We start from the raw sequence: 13,663 nt of genomic DNA, 5'->3' as shown, positions 1-13,663 counted from the left end.
GCGCTTGACCAGGCTTCATACATACGGCAGTAAAGTCATGGACTCAGCAGGACATCTATTTTGAAGGAGGGGAATTATGAAAAGTTGAACATTTAGCTACTTTTTTCTAGTGCACGTCTTTCTGTTCTAGTTTCTTTTCTTTCCTTCAAGTTTTCGAATAATGCCGTTGATGACGAATTAGGATGATGTTTCCATTTGGCTTGTTAGTTTTTGCTTCAATTTCGAGGGATGCGATTGCAAGTTACTCAGCACTCTGGAGGTCGAATGAAGATAGTAGGATAAAAAAAAAACCAAAAAAAAAAGTTCTGGTATAATCTAATTCTACCATGAATAAGAATGTTTGGAGGAAACCGAGATAGTAACAAACGTAGCCTTTCATAATCCGGACGCCGAACAACCCCAACTGATGACACCAAGCACAATGAAAGAAGTATTAGAAACACAACGTAGAACCCAACACAGATCGCACAACAAATCACGAGAGATTAAACAAGAGCAACAAATCAATCACAGGGCTTCAATGGCTCTCCGAAGAACCTCTAAGCTTCTATCAGTAATTTCGGCTGGATTATCATCATCCGCCTCCTTGGTTGTCTCGCGAAGAGCCCAGGCAATGTCACTCCACCAGCCGAGGCCAACGAGCCCGCCACCCTTGCGGCGCTCGAGACTTTCCGTGAGCCGGCTCGTATGTTCCCACTGCTTAGCAGCGACCTCGGCCCTCTCAATGACTTTGTTTGATATACCACACATAGCAGCGCAGTGCATGCCGAAACTACCCTCCGCAACACCGTCTTCGAGTTTATAGAGGAAGGTGACACGTCTTTCATCCTCGTCTACATGAATCTTCATGCGTTTGGGTGAGATCTCAGGATGGTTTTCGAACTCGGCGGCGAGAGAGTGGTAGTGTGTGGCGAAGAAGCCTAAAGCGCCGATGTGGGTTGCAACGTGGTGCAGCACGGCCTGGGCAACTGCGACTCCATCGTAAGAACTAGTTCCACGGCCTAGTTCATCGAGAATGACAAGGGAGCGAGGGGTAGCTTCCGCAAGGATCTTCTTAGTTTCTGAGAGCTCGACAAAGAAGGTGGATTGGGCAGCGAATATATTGTCATTGGCTCCGAGGCGCGACATGATGCGGTCGACTGGTGTTAACCGGGCGGATTTGCAGGGTAGATAACAACCAATTTGGGCCATGATTACAGCAACGCAAGACTAGAACAGTTAGGCAAAAGCGGGTCAATGAGGAACTGAGGTACATACCATGCGAAGCAGAGTGGACTTTCCGGCAGCGTTAGCACCAGTAAGTAGGTCAATATTGGGGGAATTGCCACCCAGTTGAATGTCATTAGGAATGAAATCATCAACAGATGAAAGGAGGCAAGGGTGCCGAAGCTCCTCAAGCTCCAGGACACTTCGTTCTTCGTCAACGAATATAGGGCGACAGCTCGGTTCACCCAGACTTGAAGAAGCTTTGGCCAGACTGATCAAGCAGTCCAGCTGTGAGACAACCCGTACAGCAGAAAGCCAGGTGGCATAATGCTCGTCAAATCGTTCAAAGAACCGTTTGGATACTTCTTTGACGATTTGACTGTGTGTTTCCTGCGTTTCCTGCAGGTTGCGGATGGCCGTTCGCAATTCAGGGAAATAGTAGCGTTTGACTTGCTTGGTGGCGGACATCTGGTCCCAATTCTTGGGGATATTTTTGACCTTGATTGGTACTTCCATCTGGTAAATCTCTTTCCCGTTGTCTCTGTAGCAGATGGCTGTAGAGCCTAACTCACGCCGAACCCGTTTCAAGAGATCGTCAAGGTCTTGATGTAGCTGCTTGATGTTCTCTTGAGAGTTGTCGAAATCCTCTTCGACTCCTGGCTTGGGGACAAGTATGCCGTTTTCCTTTGCTTGAGAGTGGTCAAATGCAGTTTTCCAATACTCTAGCAATTCAGTCAAATCAGGCATGGAGCTGATCAACTGCCCAATAACACCCTCGCCAGAACCACTGTCCTTGAGCAGGCTCATGGTATACTCGATCTGCTCAAAACCTTCGAGTACTCGCACGAAATCTTGAGCTCTGCAGTTCGCAGCATGTATGCGCGATAAAAGACGCTCGAGGTCAGGCATCTTGGTGAGTTGCGAGGAAAATTGGTCCCGAACGCTAGAATCAGCGTTCAGGGCTTCTACGGCATCTAGTCGAGCGTTGATACGCTTGGGATCGATTAACGGATGGCATACCCACTGCTTAAACATCCGTTTCCCGAAGGGTGTCATGCAACGGTTGAGGAGTTGAAAGAGTGTTCCATCGATGCCGCCATCAAACGAGTTCGCGAAGATTTCCATGTTGATGAGGGTTTGGCCATCCAGGACTAGGCTAGACGCTTTCTTAATTGGGTCATACCAAGAGAAATTTCCAATTGTGACCAGATCCCGGTCGATTTTCAGGAGTCTGAGGTACTGTACCAACGCGCCGAAAGCTGATATGACAAACTCTTTGTCACGGGCCCGGCGGAGAGCATCTGGCCATGCATGGACATTGTCATTGTCCTGAGAGACAAAGTACTCGCTCACGTCAAGCTCTTTGACGGTAATATCGGCCTCCCAAAACTCTTTACCCGGTTTCAGATAGTTCCAGATTGTCGTGGGGCCAGTATTGTTCTTCAATATGCGGAGCGCTTTCTGTGACACGGTTGACTTCTCAAGAAGTAGCTCCTGAGGCCGTGTTTGCGCAACGAAAGTTTCAAACTTGGTCATATCCATGTCGTCAACGAATTCTGAAAGGAAGAATTGGCCAGTTGCGGTGTCAACAAAGGCGATTCCAAAAGCCGGACGATCTTCGATAATAGCTTCTTTGATGGCAACGCAGTATGTTGACATGTCGTCTTGAAGCATAGCACCTTCAACAAGCGTGCCTGCTGTAAGAACACAGGCCAATTCTCGTTTGATGATTTTGTCTTCCTTCCCACCAGCCTTCTTACCATTCCTTTCGCGCATCTCCTTTCCAAGAGCTGATTCAGATTGGTCAACTCTCGCAATCTTGTATCCCTTCGCTACGAACTGATTGGCCCAGTGATCCAAACTAGATTCCGGAACTCCAACCATGCGCATGTTCACGCGATCAGTGAGCTTCAAATCAAACAATTGGTGTCCAATTGTGGCGTCATTTTCGTAGAGCTCGTAAAATTTGCCCTTTTTGAAAAAGACAACAGTGTCCCAGAACTTCTGTTTTATCTCCCAATACTGCTTCTCGAAGGGGGAGAACTTGGAGAAGGCAAGAGGAGGGATGTACAGGGTGCGAGGGTCGTATTCTGGGTCACCGATAGGATGGCCATCAATATCCCGGAGATTAGCAAGCCAAGGATAGCGTTGCTCAGGCTCAGTGGTATGAGCCTTGGGTTTGGCGGTACTTGATGGTGATTTGCTGGTAGATGCGGGTGCTGCGCGAGCCTGACGAGGTTCCATATTCTCTGGGTCATATGTCCACTTCAAGGCAGTGCCTGACGAGGAGTCAGGGAGATCCAAGTCAAGATCTTCATCAACCTCAGATGGTGGAGGCAAAGATGAAGACTTGGCCTTTGACTGTGTAGCTGGTCTTTTGCGCTTTTTTGATGGTTTAACCTCCTCGTCTGAAGCGTCCGGAACAACAAAGTCGTCCATTTCTAAAAAGAACTTTAGCATTTAGAATTGGGCGTAATAATGTCCTGAACTGACCGTCATCGGATTCCACTCCATTCTGCACATCCTGCTCAAAGTCGTCATCGCTTTCCGGCGACACCTTTCTCCTTTTCGAAGCGCGGTTGTTCTTTCGAGCAGGACGAAATATTTCGTCGTCGTCTTCACCCTCGGAGTCCGATTCGACATAGTTAACTTTCTTCGCTGACTGAATATGGAAAATCCGTTAATAACATTTTATATAAAACGAGCGAGGTGATTTGCAATGGAGTAGCCGTACCCTGCGTGATGGAGAAGTCGTCGCCTTTTTCGAGTCTTCTTCAGGGCTAATCTATAACCACGTATGGTTAGCAAAATACCAAAACCTAATAAAGAGTTTACAACATACCTGCTTCTTATCATCCTCCTCATCCGGTAGTCCCAATTCACTACTTGGTACAGGCGCCAGGTCCTGTGTGAACTTGGAGGCAATCTTGCCGGACTTCTCTCCGCGCTGGACAGGGCGAGAAGCCGATGCTCTCGGAGCCGGTGAAGACGCGGGCTCCGCATTGCGTGTTGAGGGTGTTGATGGCGAGGATTTCTGGAAAAACCCCAGTATTGACTTTTGGTTTTTCATATTCTGAGTGCTGGAGGTGGACCGTTTCAGCGGAGTCTCCGAGGGAGATGAAGCGGGCGGTTCTTTGGCCATTTCCGCGTCAACGAGGTGCGGTATCAACAGCTGATTTATTAGTTGGTCATGTCAAATATCTTGTATAATCAATTGAGTGACGATATACTAAGTAGATGAACGTAAGGTATAGAAAATGGTGTAAGAAAGCATGGAGGGTTGGGGGTTGATTGATCGACTCCGCGAGACCGGCATCACGCGTCGACGCGTTTAGTGGCTTTGGCCGCCAAGAATGATCAGTCATCCAGCCCTCAACCAAAACCACGATTTGCGGTTCAGCCCGTTGAAACTGGCTGCAAAGGCTTGTTTATTCGTGGGAATACGAGCAGAATGCCGCCATACCTTTTATTCTATGGGATCCAAAAATATCCGCCGGGTTGGGACAATGCCTGGGAGGAGTGGCTTGAGCTTCATTGCTAAAAATACATCTGGTATATATTTACAAGTCTATTGTAGTAAAAAAACACGGTCGAAGTGAGTATTATAGTGCCAATAATTGTGGAAGCCGCAGGCCGTCTCATTCAGAAGTTTCTGTTTGGGCTTCTTTTGATTTCTCCTGCTCGGCTTGGAACTCTTCCCAGCCAGGGGCTGTGAGACCCTGCTCTTTGAACTGCTGGTCACTGATGATGTTGACCACCTTTAACTTCCACTTTCCGAGTTTCAATATCAAGAGATTGCCGTCCATGATGAATTCCGGCGTTTTTGGGGCCGGCCATGTCTTGATCGGCGTGAAGGTCAAGGCGTCCGGCATTCCTCCACCCGTCAAACTCTTTTGGATTCCAGGGCGGCTACCCACATAGGCACCTTGATTATTCACGATGCGATGGCCTTCGCTTTTGGATGACACAAGACCCGCGTACCACAAGATCTTGTGGAAAGTCTGGCCGTAAATCAGGGACTCAGGAAGTGTTACCCGCGCCGAGGGCATATTGGCGAAGTTTGTCTGAGGGGCGTACGGATTGTCAGCCTGCGGATTGATAAAACCGTATGTTGGTGACTGGCGATTTCCGCGGGTTGAGTCGGGAATTTTAGGCATTGGTGTTGGCTCCGCCGTTGAACTTCGCGACCTGAACAGTTGGCGATGCTGGGTAGCTACCGCATCGGCTTCTTGTTTACCGTGGATGAGCTCAACAAACTCTGAGGCAAGAGCGTGCTGGGCAACCCGTTTCGACGGGTCCTTAATTTGCTCTTCCATGATTTTCGAGATTTCAGGTATCGGCAGGAAGGTAAACATCTTAAGATAGCGCTCGACAACATCATCGGGGGTGCGCACGAAAAACTATGAAGGTCAGCATCATACTCAGAGCAGATAGTATGGCGGGACAGACCTGGTATAGCTCAAATGTGGAAGTCATGTCTCTATCTAGCCAAATTGCGTTGCCGGCGGACTTTCCAAACTTCTCACCGGAAGGGGCTGTTAGCAATGGCGTCGTGAGGCCAATGGGCTTGTCCATATCGTCTTCCAGAGGGTTCCGATCCTCTTGATTAGCGGTGTTTCTGCTGATGGTTTTCACCGCGTCCATTCCAAAGAGAATATTCCCATACTGGTCACTTCCTCCAACCTGGACCTGGCATCCGTTCCGAAAAAGCATCCACCAATCCCACGCTTGCAGGAGAGGGTAGGAGAACTCTCCGAATGACATCCCGTCGCCCTTTGCCAACCGTGTTTTGACCCTATTTGCAGTAAGCGTCTATTCCAATAACCAATCCAACGATACCCGACTCACGTATCTCTTCCGAGCATTGGGCCAAGGCGCATGTAGGCCCCCAGATCACGAAGTACCTCTAGGAATGGGATCTTGTTCCACCAAATGTTGTTGTTCGTCAAAGCTCGTTTCCAGTGCATTTTTCTTTCGTATCCATGCCTTCTGCCGTATTGCTCAATGCTTGCGCCTAGTTTCTTCAGTTGCATGTGCATACTGGCCATATTCGCCTTGCGGATAGACGAATGAACTTGCTCCCTTCCCTTCAACCGTCCCGTTGGGTCACCGACTCGCGATGTAGCACCACCGAGCTATTTTTCGTAAGTTATGTGGCCGCAATATTCGTTGGGATACGCAACACTAACCAAAAATGTCACCGGCAAACCCCAAACATAACCCCACGCGAGTACCATGAACGGCAACATATGCCCGACATGCATAGATGGCGCCGTCGGATCTACGCCTGCGTACATACCGACTCGCTTTTCGGTAAAGATTTGGTGCAACAAATCTCGCTCTCTGTAAATCGCCAGGCTCGCGGTCAGCAATTGGTGTTAAATATACGAAAAATATTATATCAAGGATAATAGGCGCACCCAACAGCATCATGTAGAAGCCCTCTCTCCTCTAGGTGCTCCACAAAGCTCTTTCTCTTCCCTTGTTTAATTTCTTCTGCAAAACCCGACCATTCCGCGTTCGCATCGCTTATTCGTTGAAGATACGCTTGTGTAATCCACCGTCTCTGACTTCCGTTGATGCACGAAGTAAACTTGGTTGAATTTGACATATAATCATGGGGACGGAACGTATTCGTGGTGAGAATATCCGCAGTGCGCGCGTACTGACGAGCGCCGCATATTGGGCGTGGAAATTGGCGCACAACCGGTGTTGCGCGAATGTGAGCCGTTAAAGGCAACGGTAACGAGTGTGGCCTCATCGGACGAGGCCTAGAGGAAATAATTGAAATGCGAGATGGCGTGAGGTCAGTTATCTACCGGAGGGAGACTTTTTTGTAGCGGAATATTTGCGATAAGCAGCTAATCAGTCGCCGGTGGATAATCTTTGATGCGGAGCTGATTTCCCAAACAAGTAAATTTTATCGTTGGAAAAATGTTGACCAAATTCATACAGTAGTGCTATTAGAGACTATATATACAGGTTGCGAAAGGTAGCGGATAATGACTATGAAGCTGTGCTTATCAGCTCACGGAAGATTGGGTAGTGTAGTGTTGTCTAAGGGCACATGTCTATTCTACAAGGAAAGCCTGGATGCACTGGATTAAGGGTTAATATTGCGTATTATTTTTCACTGGGTATCAGAACAAAACAAATATATAAAAAAAATCACTGCCTTGAACAACAGTAAGTACAGATAGATCGCGTCAAATGAGCCCTATCATGCAAATGATGCCTGCTACCAAATGGGAAGCGAAGACATCTCAAGGGTCAAGGAACACTGATTATCCGTGAACACCACCAAGTAATATATTGGATCAGAGATGCCTTCATCGCGTCCGTTGAAGTAACAAGGTTGTGTGCCGAACGCATATATCACTCTCCCTCCATCCGGTGCCAAACAGCCCTTAAGCCCCGAAGGGAGAGCTGCTAAGCTCCAAGACGAGAGATTGGATCATATATAACACACTAGGCTTTCATCATCTGCGGTATTGTTAGTTCTCGAGCATCGAGGCAAAATTTGGGACCAAAGGCAGCGCTCACTTGTATAAAACTTGGAAGGATGAAGAAAAAGAAAGCTAGGAAGATTTTCCGACTACTTATGTGGAGGGCACGGCGCTAGTCTCCCTTTGGCGGGCGGAATTATTCTGCCATTTGTTTCTACAGCAGTAGCGTGATTTTAATGCGTCTACACAACTCCTCGACTCGCAATTCTTCATCAATTCCTAAATTTTGCGAGAATGATGCTTACTCGGGCGGCGCAAAATAGCGCCCGCCTCCGTACGAGTTACCTCGAAATATTCGACTTTGTGCGTAGCAGAAGAGTTCCGACAACCCCATCATATGTTCGCATTAACTCTTCCCGGAGAGCTTTCCATGGAGGTTCCGGTCTGCGCCAACAAGCCGGAGGTCTTTCAAAGCAGCCACAATTCCTAGACACCTATAAGAAGGCCGGTACGTCTTATTTCCTCTAAGTTAACAATTCTGCTTTCATCACCATTAGATTTCAAAACAATTAACAGCTGGCTTACTATAGTCGAATTTCCTCCTGCCACATACGACTTTCAGACATTTATTTCCCAAGCATCACCCGGTCAAGATGTTGTTCTACACGGCTATCTTGGGGTTCGGAATGATATATCCAAAAAGCTTTCCTTTGTCCGATTGCAAGACCCAAGCATGAAATATAGCGTGCAACTCGTCTCGACAGCTCGAAATGAGACCTTTGAGAAACTTCGATCTCTCCGGCCGAATAGCCCCGTGACAGTGAAGGGGAAGGTCCAGGCTAAAAAGGCAAAGGATGCGGAGATGGAGAAGCGTGACCCCTGGGAAATATCTCTTGAAGAGCTCCAGCTTCTCAATGATTTCCCAAGCGATATATGGATGGCGCCCGATATGGTACATCCTTCGAAACACAGGCATCTACAACTGCGAACAAGCAGCGAGCTGCGTGAAGCCCTTCAGTTCCGAGCACAAGTGCGCAACGTTTGCAGGGAAGAACTAGAGCAAGGCCTTCCACCTTTTGTCGAGATCGAAACCCCTCTGCTCTTCAAGTCTACACCTGAGGGCGCCCGAGAATTCCTAGTTCCGACGCGGAAGCACGGTCTAGCCTATGCACTTCCACAGAGCCCGCAGCAATACAAACAAATCCTGATGGCCAGCGGGATTCCAAGGTATTATCAGTTTGCTCGCTGTTTCCGAGACGAAGATCTTCGGGCAGATCGGCAACCTGAGTTCACACAAGTAGGTGCAATGCTTTTCTTGCTTGTAAATTATTGCTAATAGAAATGCCATTTAGCTCGACCTCGAGATGTCTTTTGCGACGGGCGAGGACGTGATGCGAGTTGTGGAGGGTGTCATACGCCGACTGTGGTCATCGCTAATGGACACCGACGCCCCTTCGGGATCATTTCGGAGAATGTCATACCAGGATGCCATGAGCCGATACGGTTCAGACAAACCCGACACTCGCTATGGGATGGAAATTTATAGAGTCGAACATCTGCTCCCGGCCGACCTGATCAATAAGATCACGCCTTTGACAAACCCAATAGTCGAAGTTTTCAAGATTGAGGGTAATGAAAATGACCCCGCAGCTACATCCGAGTTCATCACAAAATTTCTGGACTCGCCCGCTGGTGCACCCTTCAATGATAACCCCGAGGGTGGGCCAGGTATCTTCGTATATGACGCGAAGAAACCGTTATGCGGACTGCAGCCGTTTGGCTTCCAAGCTGCCGAGTATGTGGAGGAACTTCTAGAGCCTGACCATGGCGATTTACTCGTATTACAAGCTCGCGAAGCCGCACCGTTCACGGGTGGTTCAACACCAATAGGTGACCTTCGCCGGGCCCTGTATTCCGCTTCAGTTGAGACAGGGTTCAAACCTGCTGCAACAGGATTTCACTTCCTTTGGATTGTCGATTTCCCTCTGTTTTCTCCCTCTAGCGAGTCAGAGCCAGGCCAAGGCGGTGCTGCTGGCATATCCTCTACGCATCATCCATTCACTGCCCCAAAATCCGCCGCCGACGTGGATCTTCTTCTTACGGACCCCACCAAAGTTGTTGCCGACCACTATGACTTGGTAGTGAATGGTGTAGAACTCGGCGGCGGCAGTCGTCGTATCCATGATGCAGCCGCGCAAGAATTTATTCTCCGTGAAGTCATTCAGATGCCACCTGAACGACTCGCAGAGTTCTCCCATTTGCTAGAGGCACTTCGCGCTGGATGTCCTCCACATGCTGGTCTGGCTCTTGGGTTTGATCGTTTGGTAGCCGTCATGCTGGGTAAGGAGTCAGTGCGAGACGTCATTGCTTTCCCGAAGACCGGGAAGCTGGGAGAAGACCCGATGGTCAAGGCCCCTAGCCCAGTGACTCAGGAGGCGTTGGAGACGTATCACCTTCGTCTGATTGACGAGTGATACTATTTGCCTCTAAAGATCGATTGTAGGTATGGTCTCTACAATACGGCCCTGTATTTGTAAGTAAATCGAGGCGCTTTTCTGTCACAATATATCAATACCCCCTTCCCGACTATATATACCACACTATGTACATTACTCTAAGAAGAAAAATCTTTCTCCCAATGTTCCAAGATTTTCATTCTGATTACGTTTTTAATGCACCTTGGCAGTCCATAGTTTTGCTGGGTTTTGCCTCATACAAAATGCCAAGGGCTTTAGCAGTGCAAACTAATGCCTGAGGCATTATTTTCTTATCAATCCTAATCAGCTGAGTAATCCGATGAGGGGCGAACTTTTTTTTCCGATGGTGAAAGTTGAGAGCGCACTCCTGTTGACTCATTTAGACAACACCAAGTTTTGACGGATAAAAAAAAATCAAGATGGATATTGATACCCCGGTGCCTATGGCACCACAGACCAACGATGCAGGCGAGACACCGACGTAAGAATTTCCTCCTTCACACGGAAAATGCAGTTATCTAACTTATCCCCAGAACGCTCTGCTACAACTGCGGGGCGCCCTTAGTTGGAACGACGATATGTCCCGATTGCATGAAACTTCAGGTCGATATATCCCAAGGAATTCAACGAGAGGCAGTCCTTAACCTTTGTCGCGACTGCGAGCGCTGGCTCCTACCACCGACCTCATGGCAGGTCGCTGCCCCCGAGTCGCGAGAGTTGTTGGCGCTGTGTTTGAAGAAGCTGAAGGGACTGAACAAAATTCGAGTGATTGACGCTGGATTCATCTGGACCGAACCGCACTCGCGTAGAATCAAGGTCAAGCTCACCATTCAAGACTCGGTGTCCGACGGCGTGATTTTACAACAGACTTTCGAGGTCATATACATCGTCATGTACCAGCAGTGCCCGGAGTGTCAAAAGTCATACACCCCCAACACATGGCGGGCTTCCGTCCAAGTGCGACAAAACGTTCTCCACAAGCGAACCTTCCTGTACCTCGAACAGCTCATCCTCAAACACAGAGCACACCAAAACACGATCAACATCAAGGAGGCCAAGAACGGAATCGATTTCTTTTTTGCTCAGCGGAATCATGCGGAGGGGTTCCTTGATTTCCTTCATTCTGCAGTGCCGGTAGAAGTGAGCAAGTCGCAACAGATCATCTCCGAGGATATCCATACATCGACGAAATCTTACAAGTTCACCTACTCTGCCAAGATTGTGCCTGTCTGCAAGGACGATCTGGTGGTTCTCCCGATCAAGCTCGCGAAACAACTAGGAAATATCTCTCCCCTGTTGCTTTGCACACGGATCGGCACCTCGCTCAGCTTTCTTGACACCAACACCCTTCAGACCGCGGACCTCAGTTCACGGATATACTGGCGAGCGCCTTTTACCTCTCTAGCAGAGGCCAAAGATCTTGTCGAGTTCATTGTCCTGGACGTTGAACCAACTGGATACAACAAGGGTAAATGGTTCCAGTCTGAAGTGACTGTCGCTCGGGCGTCTGATTTCAGTGGGGACAAGCAATTTTTCACTCGGACGCATCTCGGCAGCATTATTCATCCTGGTGATTCTGTCCTGGGCTATATGCTGACGGGGTCCAACTTCAACAACGCCCAGTTTGACGAGATCGAGGCATCCAACACCTACAAGTCCACAATTCCAGACGTCGTTCTCGTCAAGAAATACTACCCAAGACGCTCGAAGCACAGCAAGCGCAAGTGGAAGCTCAAGCGTATGGACACGGAACATGATCCCTACCTCCTACCGAACAACAAAGAGTCTGTGGAGAATGACTTTGAGCTGTTCTTGCGTGATGTAGAAGAGGACCAGGATCTTCGCCAGACGCTGGCATTATACAAGAACAAGCAGAAGGATGACACCGCGAGTGTTGCGGACACTGACATGATGAACGATGACGAGGAGGAGGTACCGAAAATCAACATGGATGAGCTACTGGATGACTTTGACGAACTCGAAATCGACGACAACATGCAAGGATAGACGTTTAGCAATTAGTATGAATAAAACTGGGGCAGATTTCAGTCACGCAAGCCATGCACAACTCATTATGTTCCCAATACTTGACTATGTTCCTTAATTTACGAAGTCCATCATAGCCTTGTAACCTTTAAATTCTAAGAGTGGGGTTGTATATTCATAGATCCGTGTCCATGACTCCATAGAATACTATATCATAATCCGGGATGGCTGGGCGAGAACCTGGAAGACCGCCTGGACAAAGAGTGACGGTACGATCGCTGCCCCACCACTATCAACACGCAGTCCATACCTTCACCGACAGAAAGCGCCATGGAGCCCAACTTTACGGACACAAGAAACTAAGCGTTGACTTTCTTCTGCTCAGTGATATCCAACGACACACGGCCCCCCATTTGCGATATTTGCTTAAGGCGGCAGCTCTCCGGCCAAGTCATGGCAAAGCATCTCCCCTCTCCAACCCACTCCTTCACCATCCCATCTATCTATGACGGCATCCAGCTCTCTTGTCGGATATATCTCCCACAGCAACTAGTATCAGATTTGGCAAATACTTCCCAATGGCGCGTTCGGGGAGCCGTCGTCGCGCATCCATACGCTTCACTCGGGGGCTGTTATGACGATCCGGTCGTGAGCTTTATCGGCGGAGAACTGCTTGACGCAGGCTACGTAGTTGGCACATTCAATTTTCGGTGCTATCCTCCCTTATATTGTCCTTGAATAATGGACTTACTGCTGATGATGTACCAGTGGCGCTGGTGATTCTCAAGGGCGGACTAGCTGGACCGCGAAGCCTGAACTGGCAGATTATGTTTCGTTTTATGGGTTCATGCTGTTTTACTTGCGGTGCTTGAATCTGGAGCTTGCCTCTCAATCGGATAAACGGAGTTCTGACGAAGCGATCCACCTCATACTTGGCGGTTACTCGTACGGGTCGCTACTCGCATCTCACCTGCCAGGAAATGAGGTTGTCGCGGATCTTTTCAAGGACAGCATACAAGGCAGTCCAGCCCACGGGATTCTCCTCACAGCACAGACTGTCTGCGCATTGTCAAAAGACGATATTCCACGATCAACTCAACCCTCACCGAATCCAGTTGCGCAGAGTGCAGGCCAAGAGGCAAAGGATTTGCTACAATCTTCTAGCACGGCAATTTCATATCTTCTTGTTTCCCCGCTCTTACCTCCCATCAACTTATTTCTGACCTTGTTCCTGGATCTATCGTTGGAGGTGGACACTCGGGCATCAGGGCAACGGAGACATATTCCTTGCCCCAAACCTGCAGAGCAGCTCTGCACACATCGCACGCTCGCGATTTACGGTGACGAGGATACGTTTACCTCTGTGAGCAAGTTACGAAAATGGTCAAGCGAGCTCAGTGCTGGGCCCCAAAGTCTATTCACGTCAACTGAGATTGAGGGAGCGGGGCATTTCTGGAGGGAAGATGGTGTCGAGCACGAGGCAAGACAGTCATTGCGGACGTGGTTGAATCGGTTGCCTTGACTACTGCTGAGTTTACGATGATGGGG

The 13,663-nt window shown here is 48.8% G+C and overlaps 5 protein-coding genes across 5 annotated transcripts; 3 read left to right on the top strand and 2 right to left on the bottom strand.

Annotated features, from left to right (window-relative positions):
• Positions 1-507: 507 nt before the first annotated feature.
• Positions 508-4,348, bottom strand: MSH6 (mismatch repair ATPase MSH6; the record flags this gene model as incomplete). Its single annotated transcript, XM_041700157.1, has 5 exons — positions 508-1,209; positions 1,258-3,647; positions 3,700-3,868; positions 3,941-3,991; positions 4,049-4,348. The coding sequence occupies 5 exons, from the start codon at positions 4,346-4,348 to the stop codon at positions 508-510; spliced, it is 3,612 nt and encodes a 1,203-aa protein (XP_041553170.1).
• Positions 4,349-4,844: 496 nt separating this feature from the next.
• MSY1 (tyrosine--tRNA ligase MSY1) lies at positions 4,845-6,967 on the bottom strand (the record flags this gene model as incomplete). The annotated part of the gene is made up of 5 exons (XM_041700156.1): positions 4,845-5,606; positions 5,656-6,001; positions 6,055-6,341; positions 6,396-6,549; positions 6,627-6,967. 5 exons carry the CDS (start codon positions 6,965-6,967, stop codon positions 4,845-4,847), a joined length of 1,890 nt encoding a protein of 629 aa, XP_041553169.1.
• Positions 6,968-7,946: 979 nt separating this feature from the next.
• APUU_21406A (aspartate--tRNA ligase MSD1) lies at positions 7,947-10,126 on the top strand (the record flags this gene model as incomplete). Its single annotated transcript, XM_041700155.1, has 3 exons — positions 7,947-8,160; positions 8,243-8,949; positions 9,005-10,126. 3 exons carry the CDS (start codon positions 7,947-7,949, stop codon positions 10,124-10,126), a joined length of 2,043 nt encoding a protein of 680 aa, XP_041553168.1.
• Positions 10,127-10,548: 422 nt separating this feature from the next.
• On the top strand, positions 10,549-12,136 carry NMD3 (ribosome-binding protein NMD3; the record flags this gene model as incomplete). Its single annotated transcript, XM_041700154.1, has 2 exons — positions 10,549-10,610; positions 10,663-12,136. 2 exons carry the CDS (start codon positions 10,549-10,551, stop codon positions 12,134-12,136), a joined length of 1,536 nt encoding a protein of 511 aa, XP_041553167.1.
• A 432-nt stretch (positions 12,137-12,568) lies between these two features.
• On the top strand, positions 12,569-13,637 carry APUU_21404A (uncharacterized protein; the record flags this gene model as incomplete). Its single annotated transcript, XM_041700153.1, has 2 exons — positions 12,569-12,825; positions 12,884-13,637. The coding sequence occupies 2 exons, from the start codon at positions 12,569-12,571 to the stop codon at positions 13,635-13,637; spliced, it is 1,011 nt and encodes a 336-aa protein (XP_041553166.1).
• Between the last annotated feature and the right edge of the window lie 26 nt (positions 13,638-13,663).

Source organism: Aspergillus puulaauensis, chromosome 2, assembly GCF_016861865.1.
Source record: "Aspergillus puulaauensis MK2 DNA, chromosome 2, nearly complete sequence".
Classification (NCBI taxonomy): domain Eukaryota; kingdom Fungi; phylum Ascomycota; class Eurotiomycetes; order Eurotiales; family Aspergillaceae; genus Aspergillus; species Aspergillus puulaauensis.
The sequence above is the reverse complement of the archived record's forward strand: the minus strand, read 5'-3'. Positions and strand labels throughout refer to the sequence as shown.